Source organism: Mobula birostris, chromosome 1, assembly GCF_030028105.1.
Source record: "Mobula birostris isolate sMobBir1 chromosome 1, sMobBir1.hap1, whole genome shotgun sequence".
NCBI lineage: Eukaryota > Metazoa > Chordata > Chondrichthyes > Myliobatiformes > Myliobatidae > Mobula > Mobula birostris.
The window spans coordinates 65,894,198-65,919,954 of NC_092370.1; the positions used below are offsets into that span (position 1 = coordinate 65,894,198).

Sequence of the window (25,757 nt, forward strand, 5' to 3'; positions counted from 1 at the left end):
AACACTTGATATCTCTGCATTAACTGACAGAATTCTGATTTCTGGAAATTCTCACTCCAAGCATCAATGAATTAGCCAGCAGTGTTAATTGTTGCCTGCAAAATCAGCTACTTATGGCACAGAAAGCATCCGATTAATGCTCAACTTGGACTGGCCTGCAACTCCTTTCTTTCCAGGTCTCTCTGCATTACCCACATTCACCCTCTCTTGCTTTTCTCCGAGTGAACTTTTTCACTTCCTGCTCCCTGTCTCTCACAGGCATATATGACTTTTCTTTCCTTTCTCCTCTTTCTTCATATTCTATCCCTTCTATCCCTTATGTCGCACTCCCTTCTCTTTCCCCTTCCTTCCCCTTCTCTTCCATTTGCCCTTCACCACAATCTTTCTCCTCTCTCTCCCTCTCCCCTTACACCTGTTTCCTCCTCACTAACCATTCACCATTTTCCACTCACCACATTCGAATGCCTTTTCCAATCCACTCTCCCTGCCCTCCCCGTACCACATGTTATGTATGTTTGGCAAAGCCAAAGGTCAGCCCATTGATAAAACTGAGAAGCCAAATGTTGCCTATTGCAAAATAATCACCCAAGTTACTCAGCCTGTGTGCGTGTATGTGTGTTGTAATTTAATTAAAACGTGTACATTCTGCCCTGCTAACGATTATAACACAGTATGGATTTTGTTGCAAAATAAACGTTGCTTCCTTTCCAACAACATACATATCTGTTCATGATTGACAGCGTGTGAAATAAACAAAGAATTACATTGCCTATCACTGAATAGAAAATGTTATTAAGTAGCTAATATCCATTTATCACAGGCAGCTACATATTTTATCATGTGAGAAAATGAGAATTATAAGTATTTTCTAACATGGAAATCAGTACTTTAACCATAGCAAGATAAACTAGTAAGAATGAGCTATAATGCCCACATAGGTTTCTTCTTGGGGCAAAGCCAAATGTCGGCCCAGTAGTTATATTGAGAAACATCTGCCCACTAATTGGATTTCACCCTTTTTGCGGTACTAACTGAGCAATATGTTTAGCACTTAACCTCAGTCAGACTACTCACACTCCATTACAAAACCCAGCAAAAAATGCCTTCTAGAAAATGTAGCAACACAGATCTCTTGTTTGTGTCTAGAAAACGTAGGTCAAGTTTGCGCCCATTATCACGCACTAAAATGGGACTTGCACAGTTCCCAAAAACCCAATGCAGTCCTGATGTAGGATTTCGACCCATATTGTTCAATTCCTTTCCTCCCATAGATGCTGCTTGACCTGCTGAGTTCTCGCAGCAGTTCATTTATTCTCTCAAAAACCTTACACTGTTTAGGCAACTACAAACACTATCCTATTCTCCAATTCAGGAAGATTGTCAGCCCAGAAGGCACAAAAGCAGTTGCAGCCAGACAGTGGTAACGTTCATGAGGGTGCCATGGGAGACAGACATGCTGAGATTTCAGCTTCATGTAGAGGAACACTGATATGCCAATAGCTCAACTCACTGTTCAGAGATAGTGAGTCCAGGGACCAGGGAACAAAAATAGTTGCTGCCATTGTTATTGAAATAGCAGACAGAATTCTGTGTTTTCCATAGATACTGCCTGGCTTGCTGAGTTCCTTCAGCATTTTGTGTATGTTGGTTTGGATCCCAATCTTCCAATTATGTCATTTTGAAGGAATTATGGATCTGTATTCCTACAAACGTAGATCCCTCTGTTCTATGGCTCTCCTCAGTGTCCTACCATTCACTGTGTAAGTCCTACCTGGTTTGTCCTGCAAAAGTGCAATACCTCATACTTGCCTGCATTAAGTTCTACCTGACATTTTTCAAACGCAAACACGAGAAAATCTGCAGATGCTGGAAATTCAAGCAACACACACAAAATGCTGGTGGAACGCAGCAGGCCAAGCAGTATCTATAGGAAGAAGTACAGTCGACGTTTCGGGTCGAGACCCTTCATCAAGACTAAAGGAAAAAAAGAGATAGTAAGAGATTTGAAAGTGGGAGGGGGAGGGGGAGACCTGAACTGATAGGAGAAGACAGGAGGGGGAGGGGTAAAGCTAAGAGCTGGGAAGTTGATTGGCAAAAGGTATACAAGGCTGGAGAAAGGGGGAGTATTATAGGATGGAAGGCCTTGGAAGAAAGAAAGGGGGAGGGGAGCATCAGAGGAAGCTAGAGAACAGGCAAGGAGTTACTGTGAGAGGGAAAGAGAGAAGAAATAAAATAAAATAAAAATTAGAGATGGGGTAAGAAGGGCAGGAGGGGCATTATCGGAAGTTAGAGAAATCATGCCATCAGGTTGGAGGCTATCCAGACGTAATATAAGGTGGTGTTCCTCCAACCTGAGGGTGGCTTCATCTGGACAGTAGAGGAGGCCATGGATTGACATATCGGAATGGGAATGGGATGTGGAATTAAAATGTGTGGCCACTGGGAAATCCTGCTTTCTCTGGCGGACAGAGAGTAGGTGTTCACCAAAGCGGTCTCCCAGTCTGCATCGGGTCTTACCAATATATAGAAGACCACACCAGGAGCACCGGACACAGTATATCACCCCAGCAGACTCACAGGTGAAGTGTCATCTCACCTGGAAGGACTGTCTGGGGCTCTGAATGGTGCTGAGGTAGGAAGTGTAAGGGCATGTGTAGCGCTTGTTTCGCTTACAAGGATAAGTGCCAGGAGGGAGATCGGTGGGAAGGGTTGGGGGGGACAAATGGACAAGGGAGTCGTGTAGGGAGTGATACCTGCGGAAAGCAGAAAGTGGGGGGGGAAGGGAAAGATGTGCTGGGTGGTGGATCCCATTGGAGATGGCAGAAGTTACGGAGAATTATATGTTTGACACAAAGGCTGGTGGGGTGGTAGGTGACATTTTTCAGCTAGTCCAAATCCTACTGCAAGTCAGGATAGCCTTCCTCACTTTCCACTAAGCCCGCAATCTTGGTTTTATCCACACATTTGCTGATCCAGTTTACTACATTATCATCCAGATTGGTGATATAGATGACAAATAACAATGGATCTAGCACCGATCCGTGTGGCACACAATTAATCACAGGCCACCTGTCAATGAAGCAATAAGTTTTACTATCTGGGCAGCATAATAACATCCTCAGCTTCTCTGGATGAGGAGATTGAGTCAAGAACCAGAAAAGCCTGCTTTGCCTTTGGTCAGCTGAAAGATCGAGTTTGGTCACAGAACATCAGGTTGGTCACCAAGTGCAAGGTATACAGGGCCGTTGTCATATCAACCTTGTTATACTGATGTGAGACATGGTGCCCATATCAGAGATACTTACGCCAGCTTGACCAACTGCAGCAGCGTCACCTACGTTCTCTGATGAAGATCACCTGGCGAGACAAGGTCTCCAATACCGAGGTCCCCTCTCGAGCCGGAATGCCAGCAATTTCAGCCTTGGTAATATCAGCCCAACTGCACTGGGCAGGACATGTTTTCAGAATGCCTGACGGAAGACTGCCCAAGGACATCCTGTACGGCCAATTGTCCAGTGGTACCCGAAAACGAGGAGGCCAGCGACTACGGTACAAGGATGTTCTGCACAGGAGCCTCAAGAAAGCTGACATTGCCTCATCAACATGGGAGGATCTGGCTCAAGATCGCTCACAGTGGAGGGACGCCATCAGAAAAGGTGTGGACGCTGCTGAGAACAAGCTCAATGCGGCAACAGAGGAAAGGCACAGGAAGCGCCACAACAGAGCTTCTGCCCCTGTTGCCTCTCCAGGTCTCACCTGCCAAGTATGTGGCAAGCAGTGCCTGTCAAGGATCGGCCTGTACAGCCACTCCCAGGACGCACATATCAAACCCCACTAACTGACTGAAAGGATCCAACATCATCCTGTGGGACGGATAGCCAGAGGGAATCTACTACAGGTCGACCTTCACTAATCCAGCACCATTGGGACCTGAGGAGTGCCGGATTAGTGAAAATGCCGAATTACAGAAGGATCACATTAAGCGTAATCAGTGCCGGATTATCGAAGGAACCAGATTACAGGTAGTCGGATTAGTGAAGGTTGACCTGTATCATTCTCTATCTTCTTCTGCAAAGTCAATGTTGAATCCAATTTACTACCTCATCCTGAATGCCAAGTGACTGAACCTTCTTGACTATCCTTTCATGTGGGACCTTGTCAAAGTCTATGTAGACAACATCCTCTGCCTTTCTTTCATTGACCTTCCAGGTAACCATCTTGAAAAATTCTATGAGGTTGGTTAGTCACAACCTACCACACACATACCCATGTTGTCTATCCCTGCTCAGGTCCTGTCTACTGAAATACTTATATATTCTGTCCAATAATTTACCCACTACTGACATCAGGCTCACTGGCCTATAATTTCCCATCTTATTCTTAGAGCCTTTCTTGTACAACAGAACAACCTTAGCTATCCTTAACCATGGTCAACCTCACAAGTGGATAAGGATATTTTATATACCTCTGCCAGGGCTTCTGAAATTTCTGCACTCCCACAATCCCTGGGAAGTTATCTACCTTAATTTGCTCCAAGGACTTATGCACCTCCTCTTCTGTAATCCATAGAGAAGTTACAGAATCTATGTTTTGTCTCAGTTGTATGTGCACCTCCCAAGTAAAGGTCTTATGGTAAATAAGAATATAAAAAATAGCAACGAGAGTATCCATCTGACCAGTCGAGCCTGCTCCGCCATTTAATATGATTCTGACTGATGTGGCTGTGGTTTCAGCTTCATCTCCCTGCCTTTTCCCCATAAGTGTTATATCTCTTATTATGCAAATCAAAACAGCTAATTGTACCTTCAGTATCTCTGATGAGATTGCCTCTATTGCTTTTGAGGGCGTAGAATTCCGCAAATTCACAATTGTTAGGCGGGGAGTGCGGATGACGGAGGAATTGGATCAGCCCATGATTGAATGGTGGAGCAGTCTTGGTGGACCAAATAGCCTACTTCTGCTCCTATAATATATGGTCTTATGGTAAATACAGATGCAAAAAAGCCATTTAAGATCTTCCTCATCTCTTTCTCCTCCATGTCCATCAGTAAGTGGACCAATTCTGTTCCTTTCTATCAGTGGAGGAAGTTTACCATCCTTAGACTGTTACATGTTGTTCTTAAGAACATTGAGAGTTAAAGGACAAGTAGGGTTATATAATATATACTGGCATTGCCAGCTGTACCCATGTACAATGAATGAATAAGGAAATATGAGGAGCCTGGCAAAAGGCTGATATACTGTTTTTCCATTGTGTGATTTCAGAAACCATGAAGTACTGATGGAAAGAAACATCATGGTATCACAAGATGAAAAGGAACATTACAAGCTTTCATGTAAATACTGTTGATTTATACTGACATTTAGACCAAGCATGCATGCACATATACACACACTTAACCAACCAGGCAGTCATAAGATGCTAATTCGTCTGCACGCCAATCGTCACAACACTACATTGATATTCTGTCCTCAATACCACTGTAAACAGAAGCTACCAAAGGAGCAAGGGTTAAAAATATACTCCATACCCTTCAATTGTTTTTTAGACAATAGGAGGGTGGGCCAGCTACTCAGGAGACAGACTCTCCCAATTATAGCATCTCATCACCAAAAAGGAAGCCTTACTGTAATTAATAGGCAGAGTGGTGTCAGGATGCCACCTGTATTTGGCTAAGCATGCTCGCTAATAATGTTACTTACTGAGTAGCCAGTAAGGTGTTTCAACTACAGCTTAGAAGTACACTTACCTTTAATTGAGGTCATTCTTCCGCCCTGCAAGAGGAGGAGACTGAGCAAGAAGGGACACTGGAAAAGAAGAAGCACAAAGGAGCACAAAAGCGGGAATAATAATAATGAAGAATATGACAACATCATTGTGCCTGGTATATGGCTGCACCAACTCAGAGACTGGCACTATGAAGTGTGAGTTTTCATGGATGCCAATCCAGTGACAAGGAGAAGTTAACAAGATCTGAAATAATATTGTTTCTGCATCACTGCAGTGTCAAAATCCTTGATTGTTTGACCTAGCAACATGAGAGAATACTTCACCACACAGACCAGAATGTTTCAAGGAGCTAATTCACCACCATCTCTCAAGGGTAACTGGGGATGGTGGTAGCTGGTAGTCATGCCAGCACGAATGAATTCAGCAAACAAAAATGTAAAACATCACCTGAGGATAAAATTTTGTTAAAATAAGACAGAAATATGATGCAGTTTGTCACATTCTAAATGTTTATGTTTCTGCTTTCTATATTACTCTGAAAATGATGTTGACAAAAGTTTGCTATCACTTGTTTACAAATGAGATCATTGTTAAGCATGTTCAAGTTGAAAGGTCAATTAAATCCAGGGACAAAATTGTAAGTCCTATCTTGGAATAGAGATGGATTGATTAAAAGAGACAGTAGCAGTTTTTAGTGTGAATGGAATATTTATGAAATGATATGCCAAAAGGGATTAAATGTAAATTTGTTATGTCCCTCACAAAGCAAAATGAAGGTTAAAAGAGATCCCTTTTTGCAATTTTGTTGCTGTTTTATGTGAGGGAAATATCATGGAATAGAAGACAGAATGCAGAAATAAAACTAAAGGATTTGAAGAAATGCATCAATCAACAACAGCAAGTCCAGCTTGTCATAGAAATAAATAAAACTTCAAATTTTCTCATTGCAACTTATTAGCAGTGTATTTTTGACCTTTGCAATTCCCATCATTACTTAACTCCTGCAGAATGCAAGAGGTACTGTACGCGTAGGAATTGAAGTTGATACTGAATACGTGAGCATTGTCAGTATGATAATCAGGAAATGCAGAAGCCATTTTAAGTCTTCAGGAAAATATTCAGTCTATTCAGCCATCTTCTTCTTTGTCCCTGACATTTCAGGGATATTCTGCTGGAACTTATGCAATAAGCCCTCCAAGTCGGATACATTCAAGTGCCAAACAAATGAATGGTGTACTTGTAACTTAATGTAACTTCCCATAGTTACAGTACTGTGCAAAAGTCTTACACACCAGAAATCTTTTATATAAACGTTGTTTAGATTTTTTTTGTATTCTGCATAGGTGTCATAGCAAAGAGCAAATTTTAGATAACTGAACATTCATTTTCCAAAAAATTAAATCTTACAGTGAATTTTTTGTAACACGCACAAGATGCTAGAGGAACTCAGCAGGCCAGGCAGCATCTATGGAAAAGAGTACTGTTGACATTTTGGGCTGAGACCCTTTGGCAAGATTGGAGAATAAAAGCTGAGGGCCCCAAAGCTGAGGCGGCACTTCACCTGTGAGTCTGTTGGGCGGTCATATATTATGTCTGGTGCTCCTGGTGTGGCTTCCTGTATAGCAATGAGACCTGATGTAGACTGGGAGACCGCTTCACCAAGCACCTATGCTCTGTCCGCTAGAAAAAGCGGGATCTCCCAGTGGCCACCCATTTTAATTCCACTTTGCATTCCCATTCCGATATGTCTATCCATGGCCTCCTCCACTGTCATGGTAAGCCACTCAGGTTGGAGGAACAACACCTTATATTCTGTCTGGGTAGCCTCCAACCTGATGGCATGAACATTGATTTCTCAAACTTCCAGTAATCAACCGCCCCCTTTCCCTCTTCCCTCTCCCCCTTCTCCTTCCCTTTTCCCTCTGTCACCTTCCCCCTTTTCTTTCTTCCATGGCCTTCTGTCCTCTTCTATCAGACTCGCTTCTCCAGCCCTGTAGCTCTTTCACCAATCAACCTCCCAGCTCTTTCCTTCATCCTTCACCCTTCAGGTTTCGCCTATCGCCTTGTGTTTTTCTCTCTTCCCCCTCCACCTTTTAAATCTATTCCTCAGCTTTTTTTCTCCAGTCCTGCTAAAGTGTCTCAGCCCAAAACATCAACTTTACTCTTTTCCATCGATGCCTGCTGAGTTCCTCCAGCCTTTTGTGTGTGTGGCTTGGATTTCCAGCTTCTGCAGACTTTCTCTTGTTTGTGAGTGAATTTTTGTATTTTATTAATAGACCACTTTTCAGATACAAACCTAATTACTTTGCAGATACAGTCTATAGCCAAGTACATGATTAAACAAAGATAACAAATAGGTGCTAATGATCAATGACATAATGAGTTGATGAACTAAACTGATTAATTTGAAACAGAAACTGGTGTAGAAGGAATCACACTGGGCAAAGGACAACCAAACTAAAAGATGAGGTGTGGTAGACGTGACAGTTTAACCTTCAAATCATCAGTTCTTACACATGGCAAGGCTGAGCATAGCAAAAAGACATAAGGTGATCATCCTGCATCAGCAAGTTCTCTCCCAAGCTGAGATTTTGCAGCAGGCAGGAGCTTGAAGGTGTATTTCTCAAGAGTCACAAAGAAATGGGCTGGCTTGCAGTAATCAGCCATGGAAACTCAGTGCAGCACATGAAACATACATCAAATTACATTGGAAAAGTTCAGCACGGCTATCAGCTCCAAACTCACAGAAACCACTGGATCCCAAGTACACCCCTCTACAGTCCAGAGAGGTCTAGTCAGAAATGGTCTTCGTGGAAGAGTTGCTGCCAAAGAGCCATTCCTCCTAGGTAGAAACAAAACACAAGGACGGAATTGCTGAACAATGGCAGCATGTGCTCTGGACTGAGAAGTCAAAATTTGAAATATTTGGCTTGAACAGAAGGAGGTTTGTCTGTAGAAGAGCTGGAGAGTGCTACATGGATGAGTGTCTGCAGCCAACAGTGAAGCAGATTTGGGGCTGTATTTCTGCAAATGGGGCTGGTGATCTGGTCAGAATTAATGGAATCATCAATGCTGAGAAGTACAAATAGATACTCATCCATCATGCAATACCATCAGGGAGGTGTCTGATCGGTCCCAAATTCATTCTGCAGCAAGACAATAACCCCAAGCACAGGGCCAAGCTCATGCAGAGCTGCCTTCAGTGAAAAGAACAACCAGGAGTTCTGCAACTGTGTGAATGACCTCCACAGAGCCCTGATCTCAACATCATCGAGGCTGTCTGGGGTTACCTGAGGAGGAAGAAGCAAGTGAAACAACCAAAGTATCAAAAAATTGTGGCAAGTTCTCAGAAGCTTGAAACAACCTATCAGCTGATTTTCGTATAAAACAGCACACCAGTGTATCTAAGAGAATTGATGCACTTTGGTGGTCACACCAAATATTGATTTGTTGTATTTTTTTTTACAGTTTACTGTTCTTGACAGTAATTTTAGACCATAAGACAAGACCATAAGACAAAGGAACAGAAATCGGCCATTCGGCCCATCGAGTCTGCTCTGCCATTTTATCATGAGCTGATCCATTCTCCCATTTAGTCCCATTCCCCCGCCTTCTCACCATAACTTTTGATGCCCTGGCTATTCAGATACCTATCAATCTCTGCCTTAAATACACCCAATGACTTGGCCTCCACTGCCGCCCATGGCAACAAATTCCATAGATTCACCACCTTCTGGCTAAAAAAATTTCTTCGTATCTCTGTTCTGAATGGGCACCCATCAATCCTTCAGTCATGCCCTCTCGCACTAGACTCCCCTATCATGGGAAACAACTTTGCCACATCCACTCTGTCCATGCCTTTCAACATTCGAAATGTTTCTGTGAGGTCCCCCCCTCATTCTTCTAAACTCCAAGGAATACAATCCATATGTTCCTCATATGTTAACCCTCTCATTCCCAGAATCATTCTAGTAAATCTTCTCTGTAACCTCTCCAATGTCAGCACATCCTTTCTTAAATAAGACTAAAACTGCCCACAGTACTCCAAGTGAGGTCTCACCAGTACCTTATAGAGCCTCAACATCACATCCCTGCTCCTCTACAAATGAATGCCAACATTGCATTCGTCTTCTTCACCACCGACTCAACCTGGAGGTTAACCTTAAGTGTATCCTGCACGAGGACTCCCAAGTCCCGTTGCATCTCTGAACTCTGGATTCTCTCCCCATTTAAATAATAGTCTGCTCATTTATTTCTTCTGCCAAAGTGCATAACCATACACTTTCCAACATTGTATTTCATTTGCCACTTCTTTGCCCATTCTTCCAATCTATCCAAGTCTCTCTGCAGACTCTCCGTTTCCTCAGCACTACCGGCCCCTCCACCTATCTTTGTATCATCAGCAAACTTAGCCACAAAGACATCTATTCCATAATCCAAATTGTTGATGTACAATGTAAAAAGAAGCGGTCCCAACACGGACCCCTGTGGAACACCACTGGTAACCGGCAGCCAACCAGAATAGGAGCCCTTTATTCCCACTCTCTGTTTCCTGCCAATCAGCCAACTCTCTATCCACGTATGTAACTTTCCTGTAATTCCATGGGCTCTTATCTTGTTAAGTAGCCTCATGTGTGGCACCTTGTCAAAGGCCTTCAGAAAATCCAAATATACAACATCCACAGCACCTCCCTTGTCTAGCCTACTGGTAATTTCCTCAAAAAATTGTAATAGGTTTGTCAGGCAGGATTTTCCTTTACGAAATCCATGCTGTGTTCTACCTATCTTGTCACATGCCTCCAGGTACTCTGTAACCTCATCCTTGACAATCGACTCTAACAACTTCCCAACTACCGATGTCAAGCTAACAGGTCTATAATTTGCTTTTTGATTCCTTGCCCCCTTCTTAAATAGCGGAGTGACATTTGCAATCTTCCAGTCCTCCGGAACCATGCCAGAATCTATCAAGTTTTGAAAGATCATCGCTAATGCCTCCGCAATCTCCACAGCTACTTCCTTCAGAACACGAGGGTGTATTCCATCTGGTCCGGGAGGTTTATCTACCTTTAGACTATTCGGCTTCCTGAGTACTTTCTCTGTCGTAATTGTGACTGCGCACACTTCTCTTCCCTGCCACCCTTGAGTGTCCGGTATACTGCTGATGTCTTCCTCAGTGAAGACTGATGCAAAATACTCATTCAGTTCCTCCGCCATCTCCTTATCTCCCATTACAATTTGTCCAACATCATTTTCTATCGGTCCTATATCTACTCTCACCTGTCTTTTACTCTTTATATACTTTAATAAGCTTTTAGTATCTTTGATATTATTAGCTAGCTTCCTTTCATAGTTCATCTTTTCCCTCTTAATGACCTTCTTAGTTTCCTTTTGTAAGCTTTTAAAAACTTCCCAATCCTCTGTCTTCCCACTAATTTTTGCTTCCCTGTATGCCCTCTCCTTTTCTTTAACTTTGGCTTTGACTTCTCTTGTCAGTCACGGTTGCATCCTTTTTCCATTCGAAAATTTCTTCTTGTTGATATTTAGGATCTTTTCAATTCATTATTTTTTGAAAGCATGTTCATCTCACAGAATTTTTTTACATGTGCCTTAGACTTTTGCACAGTACTGTAACTCCCTGCAAAATTGAATCTAGGGAGTATATGTAATAATCCTTTGTAAAATGTAACAATCCAGAAAGTCTAGGCAATGAACAATGGGGTGATTGATGGTAGAATCTTGAGTATGCTTTTAAGAAAATGATTTTGTTCCAGCCACGAGCATTTCTGCAAAGCTGGTAATGAGCCTGACCTCAGAAAATTAGGCAGAAGTAAGAGTTTATCATTACATTTGTCAGAACTCCTGTTGATTTACATGTCTACCAGCACAATGGATGAGTGAAAAATTTAGGCCACGGTCCAGATTTAGTAACTCAGTCGTAGCCACTCAAGTTTTGTGATATCTTTTATTGAAATAGCTACCTTGATCAGAAAGCCAGCAGTTTGATGTACCTTTATAAATTTTATGGATGTTTCGAGTGCATACAACAGATACATCAAAACATACAGTGAATTATGTCATTTGCGTCAAATCAAATCTGTGAGGATGGGCTGGACTGCCCTCAAGTATAGCAACCCAGGTAGCAGATTGCCATGTGGGATAATTGTTAAATGTTTCTTTAAGACTGTCATCCTTTTATCAAGCACATCCAATATTATACACACTACAAAGCCTTAAAATTAGCCTGTCTACTCGGATATGTATCTCAATAAGATAAAAGATATGCATAGAAGACATTTCCTCCAAATACCTGATATTCAGACAAGACAGATGGTGTTAATTTTTTTCATATATTAATTGAAGGAACAACAGCACAATTTAAGACAAAATTGGCTATGAGACAGAAAATAATCTTATGGTGAACAGCTGTTTCTCAGAACGGAGCGGGGTATCGAGTACGAATCCCCAAAGCACATTACAGGATTCATTGTTGTGTATAGGGAACAATTTCAAAGCAGCAGGTAACTCAGACATCATATTTCTGAACTATGAGTGCTTGCCAAGAAGCATTGCCGCTGACTAATGACTTCAGCCATAGATCATAGAAATTGTGGAGAGTGATGTTTTGATAAGAATTTGATCCTAACTTCCAGAATTCAGAAATACCTAATTACCCCAGATATGGTGGCTTTGCTGTCCTTTCCTCCCTACTTGCAACAAAAAAGGAAGAATAAGGAAACTGCAAACAGAGCAGTCTGTCTAGAGAGGGAGAAGAGACCACTGTGAAATAGATTCTTCACTCATACATTCAAAGGTCCTTCATGGACGTTTCCCCATTAGAAATCTCAATGCTTTAGGTGACTCAGCTTCTTTAGACAAGTACTAATGGTGAAAAAACTTACACAACACCCACATTCAGTTGCTGAGCAGAGCCATCTGTTCTATGCGTGTTGACCTTTACAGGTTGGATTAGAACAACATTGGGAATATTTGCATTAGATTGCTTTGGATACTCACTAATGCAAGTTAACAGAACTCATATCCTTCTCCACAGTGAGAGGGCACTAAACAATAAGAGCGTATGCCAGCACTATTGGCTTCATGACAGCACTAAGATCCATTGGCTGTACCCACCTAATCTTAATGATGCCCGATGTCATTCTTGAGATATTCTGCAACACAGGCCTTTCATCCTTAAGAAAGTGGCTAGCTTGTAACTAACCCCTAATGCTCACAATTTTTCACCACTGGATACCTTTCTTTTTCATTTATAAGGGATGTGGGCACCGCCAGCTATGCCAGCATTTATTGCCCATCCCCAGTTGCCCTTGAGAAGGTGGTGATGAGCTGCCTTCTTGAACCGCTGCAGTCCCTGAGGTGTAGGTACACCCGCAGTGCTGTTAAGGAGGGAATTCCATGATTTTGACCCAGCAACAATGAAGGAGTGGTGATATGTTTCCAAGTCAGGATGGCGAGTGACTTGGAGGGGGATTTCCAAGTGGAGGTGATCCCAGGTGTCTGCTGTTCTCGTCCTTCGAGATGGTAGTGGTCGTGGGTCTGGAAGGTGCTGCCTTAGGAACTTTGGTGTGTTGTTGCAGTGCATGTTGTAGATAGTACACACTGCTGCAACTGTTCATCGATGGTGGAGGGACTGGATGCTTGTGGAAGGGGTACTAATCAAGTGGGCTGCCTTGTACTGGATGGTGCCAAGCTTCTCAAGTATTAGTGGAGCTACACTCATCCAGGTGAGTGTGAGTATTCCATTACACTCCTGACCTGAGACTTGTAGATGATAGACAGGCTTTGGGGAGTCAGGAGCTGAGTTATACACTGCAGGATTCCTAACCTTTGACCTGCTCTGGTAGCCACGGTGTTTATATGGCTAAACCACTTCAGTTTCCTGTCAATGGTAAACCTCAGGATGTTGATAGTAGGGGATTCAGTGATGATGATGCCACTGAATGTTAAGAGACCTGATAGAAGTCTTCATTTTTTAGCTTTACATTTATTCATTTCTTGACATTTTGGTATTGCTGGTAAAGTCAGCATTTAATACCAGTAAATGAAGACAAAAAATGCAAATGCTGTAAATACAAAGTACAGATAATGTTAAAAGAAAAACTTCAGCATATCAGACACCTGACCTTTATGTTCTGTACCCTTTATAACAGGTGATAAAGGCCTTGGCTTCATATCATCTATTTTGCACTGGCCTAACCAAAAATTGGAACAGAAAATCTAAGAAACACTCAATAGTCAGGGAGCACCTGTGGAAAGAGAAAGAGTTAACCTTTCAGGTCTGGGACCCTTTGTCAGAAGTCTTTCCCAGCATCTTTTATTTCAAATTCCAAGAAACTGCAGTTTTCTTGATTTTCATGAGCAAGAGCATAGTGCTCCTGGTCCTGACTTTCCAGTCCACCAGCTTCGACATTTAATGCTATATTCTTCAGAATATTGATTAACAGACATGTCATCTTCTTACTTCCACTGACAGTTCAAGGAGGCCTTCCCTTTATGACTCTCTGGTCTGTGTTTCCATGCTCACCAATTGCTCCTCTTCTTAAGATCCATTGTTATGCAAAGACAGGATATATAAGATCTGTCATCCCATCTCTTCCCTACTGACCATCAAGGAACCATCAAGTGAAGCAGTAATTCACCTGCACTTCTTACAACCTAATGGACAGTGTTCACAATGTGGTCTCCTTAACATGGGAGAAACCAAAGGTCGATCTGGTGATTGCCTCAGGAGTACTCGGAGCTCCCTGTTGCCTGCTGCTTTAATTCTCCAAACCACTTCAATTTTCACATATCTAGTCATTTGTGGACCGCAGCAATGTAAGCCTGAGGATCTTCTGACTGGCAACATGCTGCCTTCTATACTCAGTATCAAATTCTCCAACTTCAGATAACTCACATTCTCTGTTCTTATCAGAGCAGGCAATTTCTGGTGTAAGGCATCCATCAGCTCAGGTTTTCTCTCTCCATTACCACATCCTGACTTGATGAGCATTCCTGGAATATTACATTTCACAACCTTTATGTGCATTTGCTTGGATTATCACACCCTAACTGCCCTCATCTTTTCATTTTTTCCTCAAACTGCCCCATCACCTGGAGGATCACATTTACAGCTTATCCTCAGAGCAGCTGTGGTCTTAGACTATCAACAGCTTCTCCTCTATCCTATTCATCTGAACACTATCCATTGTTTTCTACGAAGAATTTTTGACCTGAAATGCTAACGTTGTTTCTCATTCCACAGGTACTAAGTGAAGATTGTGGGCACTGTAAGTTGCTGGTAATATTTGTGGCTGCCCCAGCATGTCCTTGGGTGTGCTGTTTGTTAATGCAAATGACTCATTTCACTCTCCTGTCTGTTTTGATGTACATGTTGTTGCTCAGTCATTAAGTCAAGTCTGACTCCTCGTGACCTCATGGACCATAGGGTCCACAGGGTTTTCATGGCAAGATATGGAAGTAGATTGCCAGGCCCTTCATCCACGCAGGTTGGGACCTGGCTGGGTTTGAGCTCAGGACCATCTGCCTTGAAGTCCAGTGCTGATGCCACTACACCACCAACTGGCCCTTTGATGTACATACTTGTAATAAATAAATCAATCTAAATCTGATCTGATTGCCAATCCTTATCCTTACTTCAAACTACTGCACTCCTTTCAGTGAAGGTACTCAAACAATCCTTCTGCCTCGAGAGTTCCAGGCTCTTGGTACAGTTACAATGAAAAAAAGGCAAAAGTTTCCCAAATAATTCAGTGAGCAGCTTAATGGGGAACATTCCCTGCTTACCCAATCTGGGTGAAAGTGGTTGGATGTTTATGAGGTGCTGTTGGAGTAGCCTAGGTGAGTAACTCCAGTATACACTGCAGCCACAGTAGTGGCATATGGAGGAAATAAATGATTAGGGAGGTCGAAAAATGTCCACCAAGAGGGCTGCTTTGTGCTGCCTTGTACCAGATTGTGAATCGCTCACTGGACTGATTTCATAGCTTGTAAGCAAAACAGTAATTGGTGGAAGTTTCAACAGGTCGCGCAACGTTCTGTAGAAAGAGAAGTAATGTTAAAATTTCAGATTAATAACCAAATAACCTACAGAGTACTTAAAATACATTCTGTTTTTATTTAATACTTCTGGCACCTGTGACTTACAAACACTTAGACATTATTTCAACTTGATAGAAACCCTTTGGTCTGTCTGTCTGTCTGTTTGTTTGTTTGTTTGTTTATTTATTTATTGGTATACAGCACGGAATAGGCTCTTCTGGCCATCAGAGCCGCACCAGCCAATGCAACAGCAAAATGCAGAACAATTTGCAACAGCTACAAAGGAAGTGAGGTGCACAAATAAGGTGTAATATGATAACCAAGGAACCATTCAATAGTCTAAGAGAGGGGTGGAAGTTGTCCTTGAGCCTGGTGGTCCATGCCTTCAAGCTCTTGTATCTTCTATCCAATGGAAGAGTAGAGAAGCGTCCATAGCATTTGATCATGTTGGCAAATTTCATGACATATGCCAGTGATATTAAACCTGATTCTGATTCTACTTTACTGATGCAATGAAAGGTGCAGACAGAATCCATGGAGGGGAGGCTGGTTTCAATGATATTCTGAGCTGTGTCCACAACTCTGGAGCTTCTTGCAGTCACAGGCCGAGCAATTGCCGTACCAAGCTGTGACACATCCACGTAGGATGCTTTCTTTGGTGCACTGGAAAATATATTTCTGGGGACGGATGAGGCAGCAGATTAGAAACAATGTCTGGAATCATCTTCTAGCCAGGCCATCTGCTAAAAACTGATTGCCCCATGGGGTGCTTTAAAAATGGCTACAGCATGGTTGCTGGAATGAAGGCTGCTGACTAGCAATTGAGGAGGCTGCAGGTGACCTTGGTGAAAGACTCCAAGCAGTGCAGGTCTCAGAGGTTTGGCTTCAGAGTGCACAAGTTTGCAATACATAGCAGCAGTCTGGGTTGCATGGCTGACAAGCTATAGGATGGGCAGTGCCATGACAGAAATGGTGAAATCAAGATCAATGAATTTACATTGCATAAGTCTCCCACCATCTTCAAAAGATTATTGTTTGGTGACAATAAAGTATAAAGTATAAGTATAAAAGATCAGTTAATCCTGGTCGTCTACTAGTGGAGAGATTCTACTGAGTTAATTCAGTCTCCAAGTTTGTGATTTTCTCTGGAATCCCAAGGAGTTTCTCTTTTTGGATCAGTTTCTCATGCAGCCCATTGCCTTGCTAAAATCCATGTAGACCATATCAGTTGTGTTACCTGCATTATCCTTTTGAATCAAATGTGCTATCCTACTGGCTTTCTTGAGAAAAAAGTAATAGTTAGTCTGACACAGCCTTCCTTTAAAATATTGATGTTCACTCTCTGAGTATACATTCTTCCACTGAATGTTAACTTTTACTGCCTCTCAGAATGTATTCTAATACTTTGGCTATCAGTGATTTCAGGTTTACTGACCCGTAAATTGCTCAGTCTATCCCTTCCTTTCTTAAACCACAGTGTTGCACTAGTAATTGTTCAATCATCTAGCACCATGTCACACTTTCCATCCAACCAACAACTTGTCGTAAGTGGTCTTGACACATAGCTACAAAACTCAGTTTCAGTGAAAGCTATTCTTACCTGGTCAGTCCAGATTTAGAAGTTAAAAGGAAATCTTGTCTTATTTGTATCTGTCCAAGATCCATTTCACACTGAGGTGACAAAAGACTATGGAATGAGCGGCCAGAAGAAGTAGTTATCATTTAAGTAGCTCTTGAACAGGTACATAGTAGGGAGGGACATGGAGAAATATGGGCCAAGCACAGGAAATTGGGACTAACTGAATGAATACCAGAGAGTTATTAGGCCAAAGGGCCTGGATACATCTTGTATTGTTCTATTACTCTGTCATTCTGACGCAGTTTCAGAGATTATCTGAGGGGTACTAACTCAAAAGTTTACTATGAATTTGAAATGCTGAATGGTAATATAGACTGAGATAAAATGCAACATACAAGAAACTGTTCTTTAATATATAATCCCAATTATAATAACCATTTTTAATTGCATTAATCCTAGAGTCAGAGTTTACCTAATACTCAGCTATTAGCTTAAAATCCGCCCCTTCATTCAACATTTGTTAAATCTCCTAATTGGTGTAATCTGTTTAGTTTACCTACAGTGAGGGTGACAGAACCATGGTGATATAAAAACATGGTTACATGTGGTATTTTATATTATTATATTATTACCATTTTGTGCTATTTTCGATAGCCATGTCCAAGACCAGAACTTCAGTGCAAGTTCCACTTATGTTAACACACACAGGTCACATGTAACTAATCAGCCTTGTGCGTCTACCTAAACCCATTATCAAGCCACATGACCTGCCTGATGCAAGTCGTCTTTCAGATTTTAGATGATTGTACTGAAAGATCTGAGTAAGCCTGTAAATCATTGCTTTTCTTATCTCTTTGATGTTTGTAGCAGGTGGTGGTGAGATTATCAGATGCAATTCTTCTTAAGAAAAGTCTGTTTAGGGGGAAAAAAACAGCATTTCTAAGAGTAAACAATATTTTTAATTATAATTTCCTAATGTTCTCAGAAATGTATTAAGGTATGCAGTCATACATCTTTCAACCAGTCAGTTGGATCCTGCACCTTGTGTGATTTTCCAGTGTCTAATTTAAAATATCCTCAGTAAGACTGCAATTTCTTCTTCAGGACCGCTGAAAGAATGTTACCATCCAATATTGTATTTTATTGGCCAATATGCAGAACAAGAAATGCAAACTTCTTTTTAATCAGCTTTGAAGTAATTTCATGTCATTACTCACAGCCTGATTATCAACCACTGCAGACCTGAATACTTCATATTCAGAAAAGACAATGTTGTGTCACATTTTACTCTGCTCTGTACAGATATTTCCTTGAACAAGTACTGACTTTTACACATTTCAGAATCAGATTTATTATGCAGTGAAATTTGTTATTTTGTAGCAGGAGTGCAGTGCAAGACACTAAGTTGCAATAAGAAATAAAAAACATAAGTTAATAGTACAAAAAGAGAGCAAAATGGAGATCATTTCTCAGCATTATGCATAAATATTTGTTCTTACATCTCTCTTTCACTGTTTGGAACCTATAACTCACTCCTAGCACTGTGACTGCCCCTTTTATTCCTTATTTAGCCTTAAATGTTGTTCTTTCTACCATTTTTATTTAAAGGTCAAAATTCAAACTAAATTTATTATCAAAATACATATATGTCACCACATACAACCTTGAGATCCATTTTCTGGTGAGCATACTTAATAAGTGCAAAAACCATAATAGAATCAATGAAAGACCGCACAAACAACTAATGCGCATAAGACAAATTGTACAAATACTAAAGGGGAAAAAAACAATAATAATAAATAAATAAATAATAAATATCGAGAACATGGGATGAAGAGTGCAAAGTATCTTTCCATACCTGTAACTACTTCTATAACTGATTTGCTGATTTCCAGTGCATGATTAGGCCTCTGTTTTACATCAGAAAATCCCATTGTCAGGAATATTAAGATATAATTTCTATCCAGGCTATATTTACATTATAATTATAATAAGTTTCCATATGTCCACCTGTGCCCGCTGCTTAATAGCCTTATTCCCTAGACTCTATCCTTTGAAATGCATGCCTATAAGCATTGTTAATCATCTTTGTTTCCTTCTTGCTTTAGGATTTTAGCAGATGATAGGATCTAAATTTTACAACCAGCAATGTGCCTTCTATTGATTATGAAGTTGGGATTCCATGCCAATAAGTGTGCTATTCTTTGATCTTTCTCACGCATTGAACACTCAGGTCTATCAGATAAATTGGTCAAGGTACATCAAGCTCTTTACAGGAGCCAGCATACATTGGATATGCTAGAAAAGCTTTGCCACTATTATTGTCATACTATTCGACATGCTTTAAAATTTAATGGCAAACTCAACAATTAGGCTGTTGACAGCATAGCCTTATACCTGTGCTCTATTTCTACCCATGGCTTTCAACAACCAACATCAGTGTAATGGCTTCCCTGGAGCTATAAAACATAGAACAGTACAGTATTCTGTAGGCCAATCAGCCCGCAATATTGGGTTAAACATTTTTCCTACTCCAAGTTCTACCTAATCCTTCCCACCCATATTGCCCTCCATTTTTCTTTTAACCACATGCCTGTCTAAGAGTCTCTTAAATGTCCCCGTAGCATTTGCCTTTACCGCTATCCCTGGCAGAGCATTCCATGCACCCACGTCCCTCTGTCTAAAAACATCTACCTCTGACATCTCCCCATACCTTCCTCCCATCACGATTTAATTATGCCCTCTTGTATTAGCCATTTCCACCCTGGGAAAATGTCACTTGATATCCACTCTATGTAAACCACATATCATCTTATATACCTCTCTCAGGTCTCCTCTGATCCTCCTTTACTCCAAAGAGTAAAGCCCTAACTCATTCAATCTATCCTCATAAGATATGCTCCCTAGTCACAGCAGCATCCTGGTATATTTCTGCAACTACTCTAAAGCTTCGACATCCTTCCTATATTGAGGTGAGCAGAACAGAATACAATACTCCAAGAGTTGTCCAATCACGGTATCATGGAACTGCAATATTACCTCAAAGCTCTTTAATACAATTCCCCACACCCTGACTAATGAAGGCCAATACACTATTAACCTTCTTTAACAGGCTATCAACTTACACAGCAACTTTGAGGGATCTATGGATGTGGACCCCAAGATCCTTCAGTTCCTTGACACTGCTAATAATCCTACCATGAACTATGTGTTCTGCCTTCTGATTCAACGTCCAAAGTAGTCACTTTACACTTTTTCGGATTGAATTACATCTGACACTCCTTAGCCCAGCTCTGCATCCTATCAATGTCCTATTGTAACCACAGCACTACCAACGTTGTATCATCTGCTCCACGATGTCTCTGCTGCTATTTGTGTGTGTGTGTAGGGGAATCTGGTCAATACTCCCAAATAAAGTGATTAATCCCTTCCTGCTTTTGACTTTCATCCACACGGTGGACAATCCCTCCACAACCTCCTCCCTTTCCACAGCTGTGATACTTTCCCTGACTAGCAAAACCACTTCTCAACCTCTTGTGCAGCCCCCAACCCCACCACCATCCCTTTTGAAAAATCTAAACCCTGGAACATCCAGCAGCCATTCCTAACCTCATGACAGTCAAATCTCTGCAATGACCACAATACCGTCATAGTTCCATGTACAGATCCATGCTCGAAACTCATCACCCTTGTTTCTGATACTTCTTGTATTAAAATAAACACATTTTAACCCATCCAACTGACTGAAATTATTCATAGCCTATCCTTCCATACAGTCCCTCTACACTTTTCATCTACCTTAAAACCAACTCTTCCATCCTTTGACCTATCACCCTGGTATCCATTCCTCTGCCAACCTAAATTAACCACTTCCCAACAGCTCCTACCTAACTCCGTATATTTGCTCTTCAGGACCTCTTCCCTTTCCCTGCCTAAATCACTGGTATGAATATGTAACACAGGTTCTGGTTGCTCACTCCCCCCTTAAAAACGATGCCAGCTTGAACTGAGTCATCCTTGACTCTGGCACCTAGGAGACAACATACCATCTGGTAGTCTTGTTCACATCCACAGAATCTCCTGTCTGTTTCCCTGACTGTTGAATCCCCTGTAACCACCGCTTGTCTTTACTCCCCACTTCCCTTCAGAAGCTCAGCTTCAGACTCAATGCCATTGACCCGGTCACTGTGGCTTTCCCCGGAAGGTCATCCTCCTCAACAGTATCCAAAGTGGTATACGTGTTATTGAGGGGAAAAGCCACAGGGGTACTCTGTACTATTTGTCGATTCCCTTCTCTCTACTGAGGAGCACCCAGCTTTCTGCCTCCTGCAACTTAACTGTGACTGCCCCCTTTTTGCACCTGTTTATTAACCCTTTATTCTCCTGAATATGGATGGAGTGGGGAAGATCTGCCTCTACCAAAGGAGGTATTAGCTCCCTGATCAGGGTCATCTGAAGCCATGGGAGCAGCTGGTGGACGGTCGAGCAGCTGGAGTGTATCATTATGTCCTGGTTATGCAACCACTGATGCCAGGCAGACAATCTCAGAAGATTATTGATAATGGCTGGGGTCACCCGTCTTGTAAGGACACTGCCCAGGAGAAAAAGGCAATAGTAAACCACTTCAGTAGAAAAATTTGCCAAGAACAATCATCGTTATGAGACCATAATAGCTGACACCATACGACACAGCACATAATGATGATGAAAATGATTCTCATAAATGATCCTTAGGTTGTCCAACTTCAGCTCCAGTTCCCTAACACGATCTATATCAGATGCACTTGATATTCTCTGTTCCTTCCACATGATAGCACTGTCAAGATATCAACAGTTGTCATGATGATAAAGATTGCTGACATATGATAATAATCATTCAGCTTTTTTGTAGACAGGTTGTGTCTGAGTAGGTTTCCACATTGTCAGGTAACTGCCAGTGTTAGATGAGCCTGGCTACAGAGACATTGAATTTTGGATGAGAAATCCGTGATTCTACACATGGAAGATGGTCCCAGTTCATGGTCTTTTCTGAGAATACTCAGGCATTTCTTGCAAGCACATGAATCAAGTTGGCTGATTATTAGTTTCTGTGATGGCGGAGAGCTTGGGCGGAAACTAAAATAGATCATTCACTTGGCATCTAGTGCCTTGTCTTCACTGCACACATGTTGGATACTGCCATTGCTGAAGGTGGCATACGTTCCTGGAACTATTACTTCTCTTTCGTATTTGCTACCATGCAGATATGGTATGGCAGAGCTTAAGAGATATGATTTGTTCTGTTTGCCATGAAATTGCTTAAGTTTAATCGTCAGTGGCATTCTCTTCCTGGTATTTTGCAACTGAAGAGAAGAATTTCCTCAAAAAATATGGAAATTCCTCAACAAGAATGGAAAGCTGCCAGTGAGTGAGTGGGCCAGTGAAGGAGTGGAGCTTTGAGGCTTTGACTCGAGAGGCTTCGACGAGAAGAGGCGGAGAACAAGCTTGCTCGAAGTTAGTCTTTACAATGCCTCCTGAGACGGTGATGTGCCTCTCATGTGAGATGTGGCAGTCTTGGGGGAACGCCCCTCTCCCGCAGAGTCACATCTGCCAGAAGTGCATACGGCTGGGCGATCTGGAAGACCATGTAAGGAATCTGGAGCAGCAGCTGGATGACCTTCGACTCATAAGGGAGAATGAGGCAGTCACAGATGAGAGCTACAGGGAGGTAGTCACACCTAGGCTGTCGGAAGCAAGTCGTTGGGTGACGGTCAGAGGGGGGAATGTGAAGGTGAGCAGACAGGTAGTGCAGAGCACCCCTGTAGCCATTCCCCTGAATAATAAGTTTACCGTCCTGGATACTGTTGGTGGGGACGACCAACCAGGTGTGAGCCACGGTGGCAGGGCCTCCGGCACTGAGTCTGACCCTGTGGTGCAGAAGAGTGGGACGGAGAAGAGGAGAGCTGTTGTCATTAGAGACTCTATAGTCAGGGGAGCAGACAGGAGATTTTGTGGATGTGAGAAGGACACCCGCATGGTTTGTTGCCTCCCGGGTGCCAGGGTCCGGGATGTCTCTGACCGGGTGCACGACATCCTGGTACGAGAGGGAAAGCAACCAGAAGTCATGATACAGGTTGGTACCAACGACATAGGCAGGAAAAGGGATGAAGTCCTGAAGTATAAGTTTCAGGAACTAGTCAGAAGGCTGAAGAACAGGACCTCAAGGGTGGCGTTCTCAGGATTGCTGCCAGTGCTATGTGACAGTGATGGTAAGAATTGGAGGAGATGGCAGTTGAATGAGTGTCTGAAGAGTTGGTGCAGGGAGTAGGGTTTTAGATTTTTGGATCATTGGGATCTCTTCTGGGGAAGGTGGGACCTGTACAGACTGGATGGGTTGCACCTGAACTCAAGGGGGAGCAATATCCTTGCAGGTAGGTTTGCTAGCATGGTTCGGGAGGGTTTAAACTAATTTGCAAGGGGGATGGGGCCCGGAGAGATTGAGCAGTGAAAGAAGTGCATTGAGTAAAGCCAGATCTAATGTATAGAGAGGCTTTGAGGAAAGAGAAGCAGAATAAATGGCGTAAAGACAGTAAGGTAGAAGGGCTGAAATGTGTGTACCTCAATGCAAGAAACATCAGGAACAAAGGTGATGAACTGAGAGCTTGGATACTTACATGGAATTATGATGTAGTGGCCATTACAGAGACTTGGCTGGCACCAGGGCAAGAACGGATTCTCAATATTCCTGGATTTCAGTGCTTTAAAAGGGATAGAGAGGGGGAAAAGGGGAGGATGGGTTGGCATTACTGGTCAGGGATACTATTACAGCTACAGAAAGGGTGGGTAATGTAGCAGGATCCTCTTTTGAGTCAGTATGGGTGGGAGTCAGGAACAGGAAGGGAGCAGTTACTCTATTGGGGGTATTCTATAGGCCCCCGGTAGCAGCAGAGATACAGAGGAGCAGATTGGGAGGCAGATTTTGGAAAGGTGCAAAAATAACAGGGTTGTTATCATGGGGGGCTTTAACTTCCCTAATATTGATTGGCACCTGATTAGTTCCAAGGGTTTAGATGGGGCAGAGTATGTTAGGTGTGTCCAGGACGGATTCCTGTCATAGTATGTTGACAGGCCGACTAGGAGGAATGCCATACTAGATCTAGTACTAGGTAATGAACGGGGTCAGGTCACAGATCTCTCAGTGGGTGAGCATCTGGGGAACAGTGACCACCACTCCCTGGCCTTTAGCATTATCATGGAAAAGGATAGAATTAGAGAGGACAGGAAAATTTTTAATTGTGGAAGGGAAAATTATGAGGCTATAAGGCTAGAACTTGTGGGTGTGAATTGGGATGATGTTTTTGCAGGGAAATGTACTATGGACATGTGGTTGATGTTTAGAGATCTCTTGCAGGATGTTAGGGATAAATTTGTCCTGATGAGGAAGGTTAAGAATGGTAGGGTGAAGGAACCATGGGTGACAAGTGAGGTGGAAAATCTAGCCAGGTGAAAGAAGGCAGCATACATGAGGTATAGGAAGCAAGGATCAGATGGGTCTATTGAGGAATATAGGGAAACAAGAAAGGAGCTTAAGAAGGGGCTGAGAAGAGCAAGAAGGGGGCATGAGAAGGCCTTGGCAAGTAGGGTAAAGGAAAACCCCAAGGCATTCTTCAATTGTGTGAAGAACAAAAGGATGACAGGAGTGAAGGTAGGATTGATTAGAGATAAAGGTGGGTAGATGTGCCTGGAGGCTGTGGAAGGGAGCGAGGTCCTAAATGAGTACTTCTCTTTGGTATTCACAAATGAGAGGGAACTTGAAGATGGTGAGGATAATATGAGTGAGGTTGATGTTCTGGAGCATGTTGATATTAAGGGAGAGGAGGTGTTGGAGTTCTTAAAATACATTAGGATGGATAGATCCCCGGGGCCTGACGGAATATTCCCCAGGCTGCTCCACGAGGCAAGGGAAGAGATTGCTGAGCCTCTGGCTGGGATCTTTATGTCCTCGTTGTCCACGGGAATGGTACCAGAGGATTGGAGGAAGGCGAATGTTGTCCCTTGTTCAAAAAAGTTAGTAGGGATAGTCTGGGTAATTATAGACCAGTGAGCCTTACGTCTATGGTGGGAAAGCTGTTGGAAAAGATTCTTAGAGATAGGATCTAAGGCATTTAGAGAATCATGGTCTGATCAGGGACAGTCAGCATGGCTTTGTAAAGGGCAGATCGTGTCTAACAAGCCTGATAGAACTCTTTGAGGAGGTCACCTGGCATATAGATGAGGATAGTGCAGTGGATGTGATCTACATCAATTTTAGTAAGGCATTTGACAAGGTTCCACACGGTAGGCTTATTCAGAAAGTCAGAAGGCATGGGATCCAGGGAAGTTTGGCCAGGTGGATTCAGAATTGACTTG

General features: G+C 42.4%; 1 protein-coding gene across 4 annotated transcripts in view; it reads left to right on the forward strand.

Moving 5' to 3' along the window:
• Positions 1 to 25,757, forward strand: part of LOC140199564 (RNA-binding Raly-like protein) — a 1,057,088-nt gene that overhangs the window by 615,921 nt on the left and 415,410 nt on the right. Inside the window, exon 1 of one of the 4 annotated variants that reach the window (XM_072262160.1) lies at positions 5,271 to 5,336. The exons of the other annotated variants lie outside the window; for them this stretch is intronic. Within the exon in view, the coding sequence (XP_072118261.1) occupies positions 5,282 to 5,336 (55 nt within the window). The 5' untranslated portion in view covers positions 5,271 to 5,281. Of the gene's footprint in view, positions 1 to 5,270; positions 5,337 to 25,757 lie in introns of those variants that run through there. 4 annotated transcript variants of the gene reach the window in all.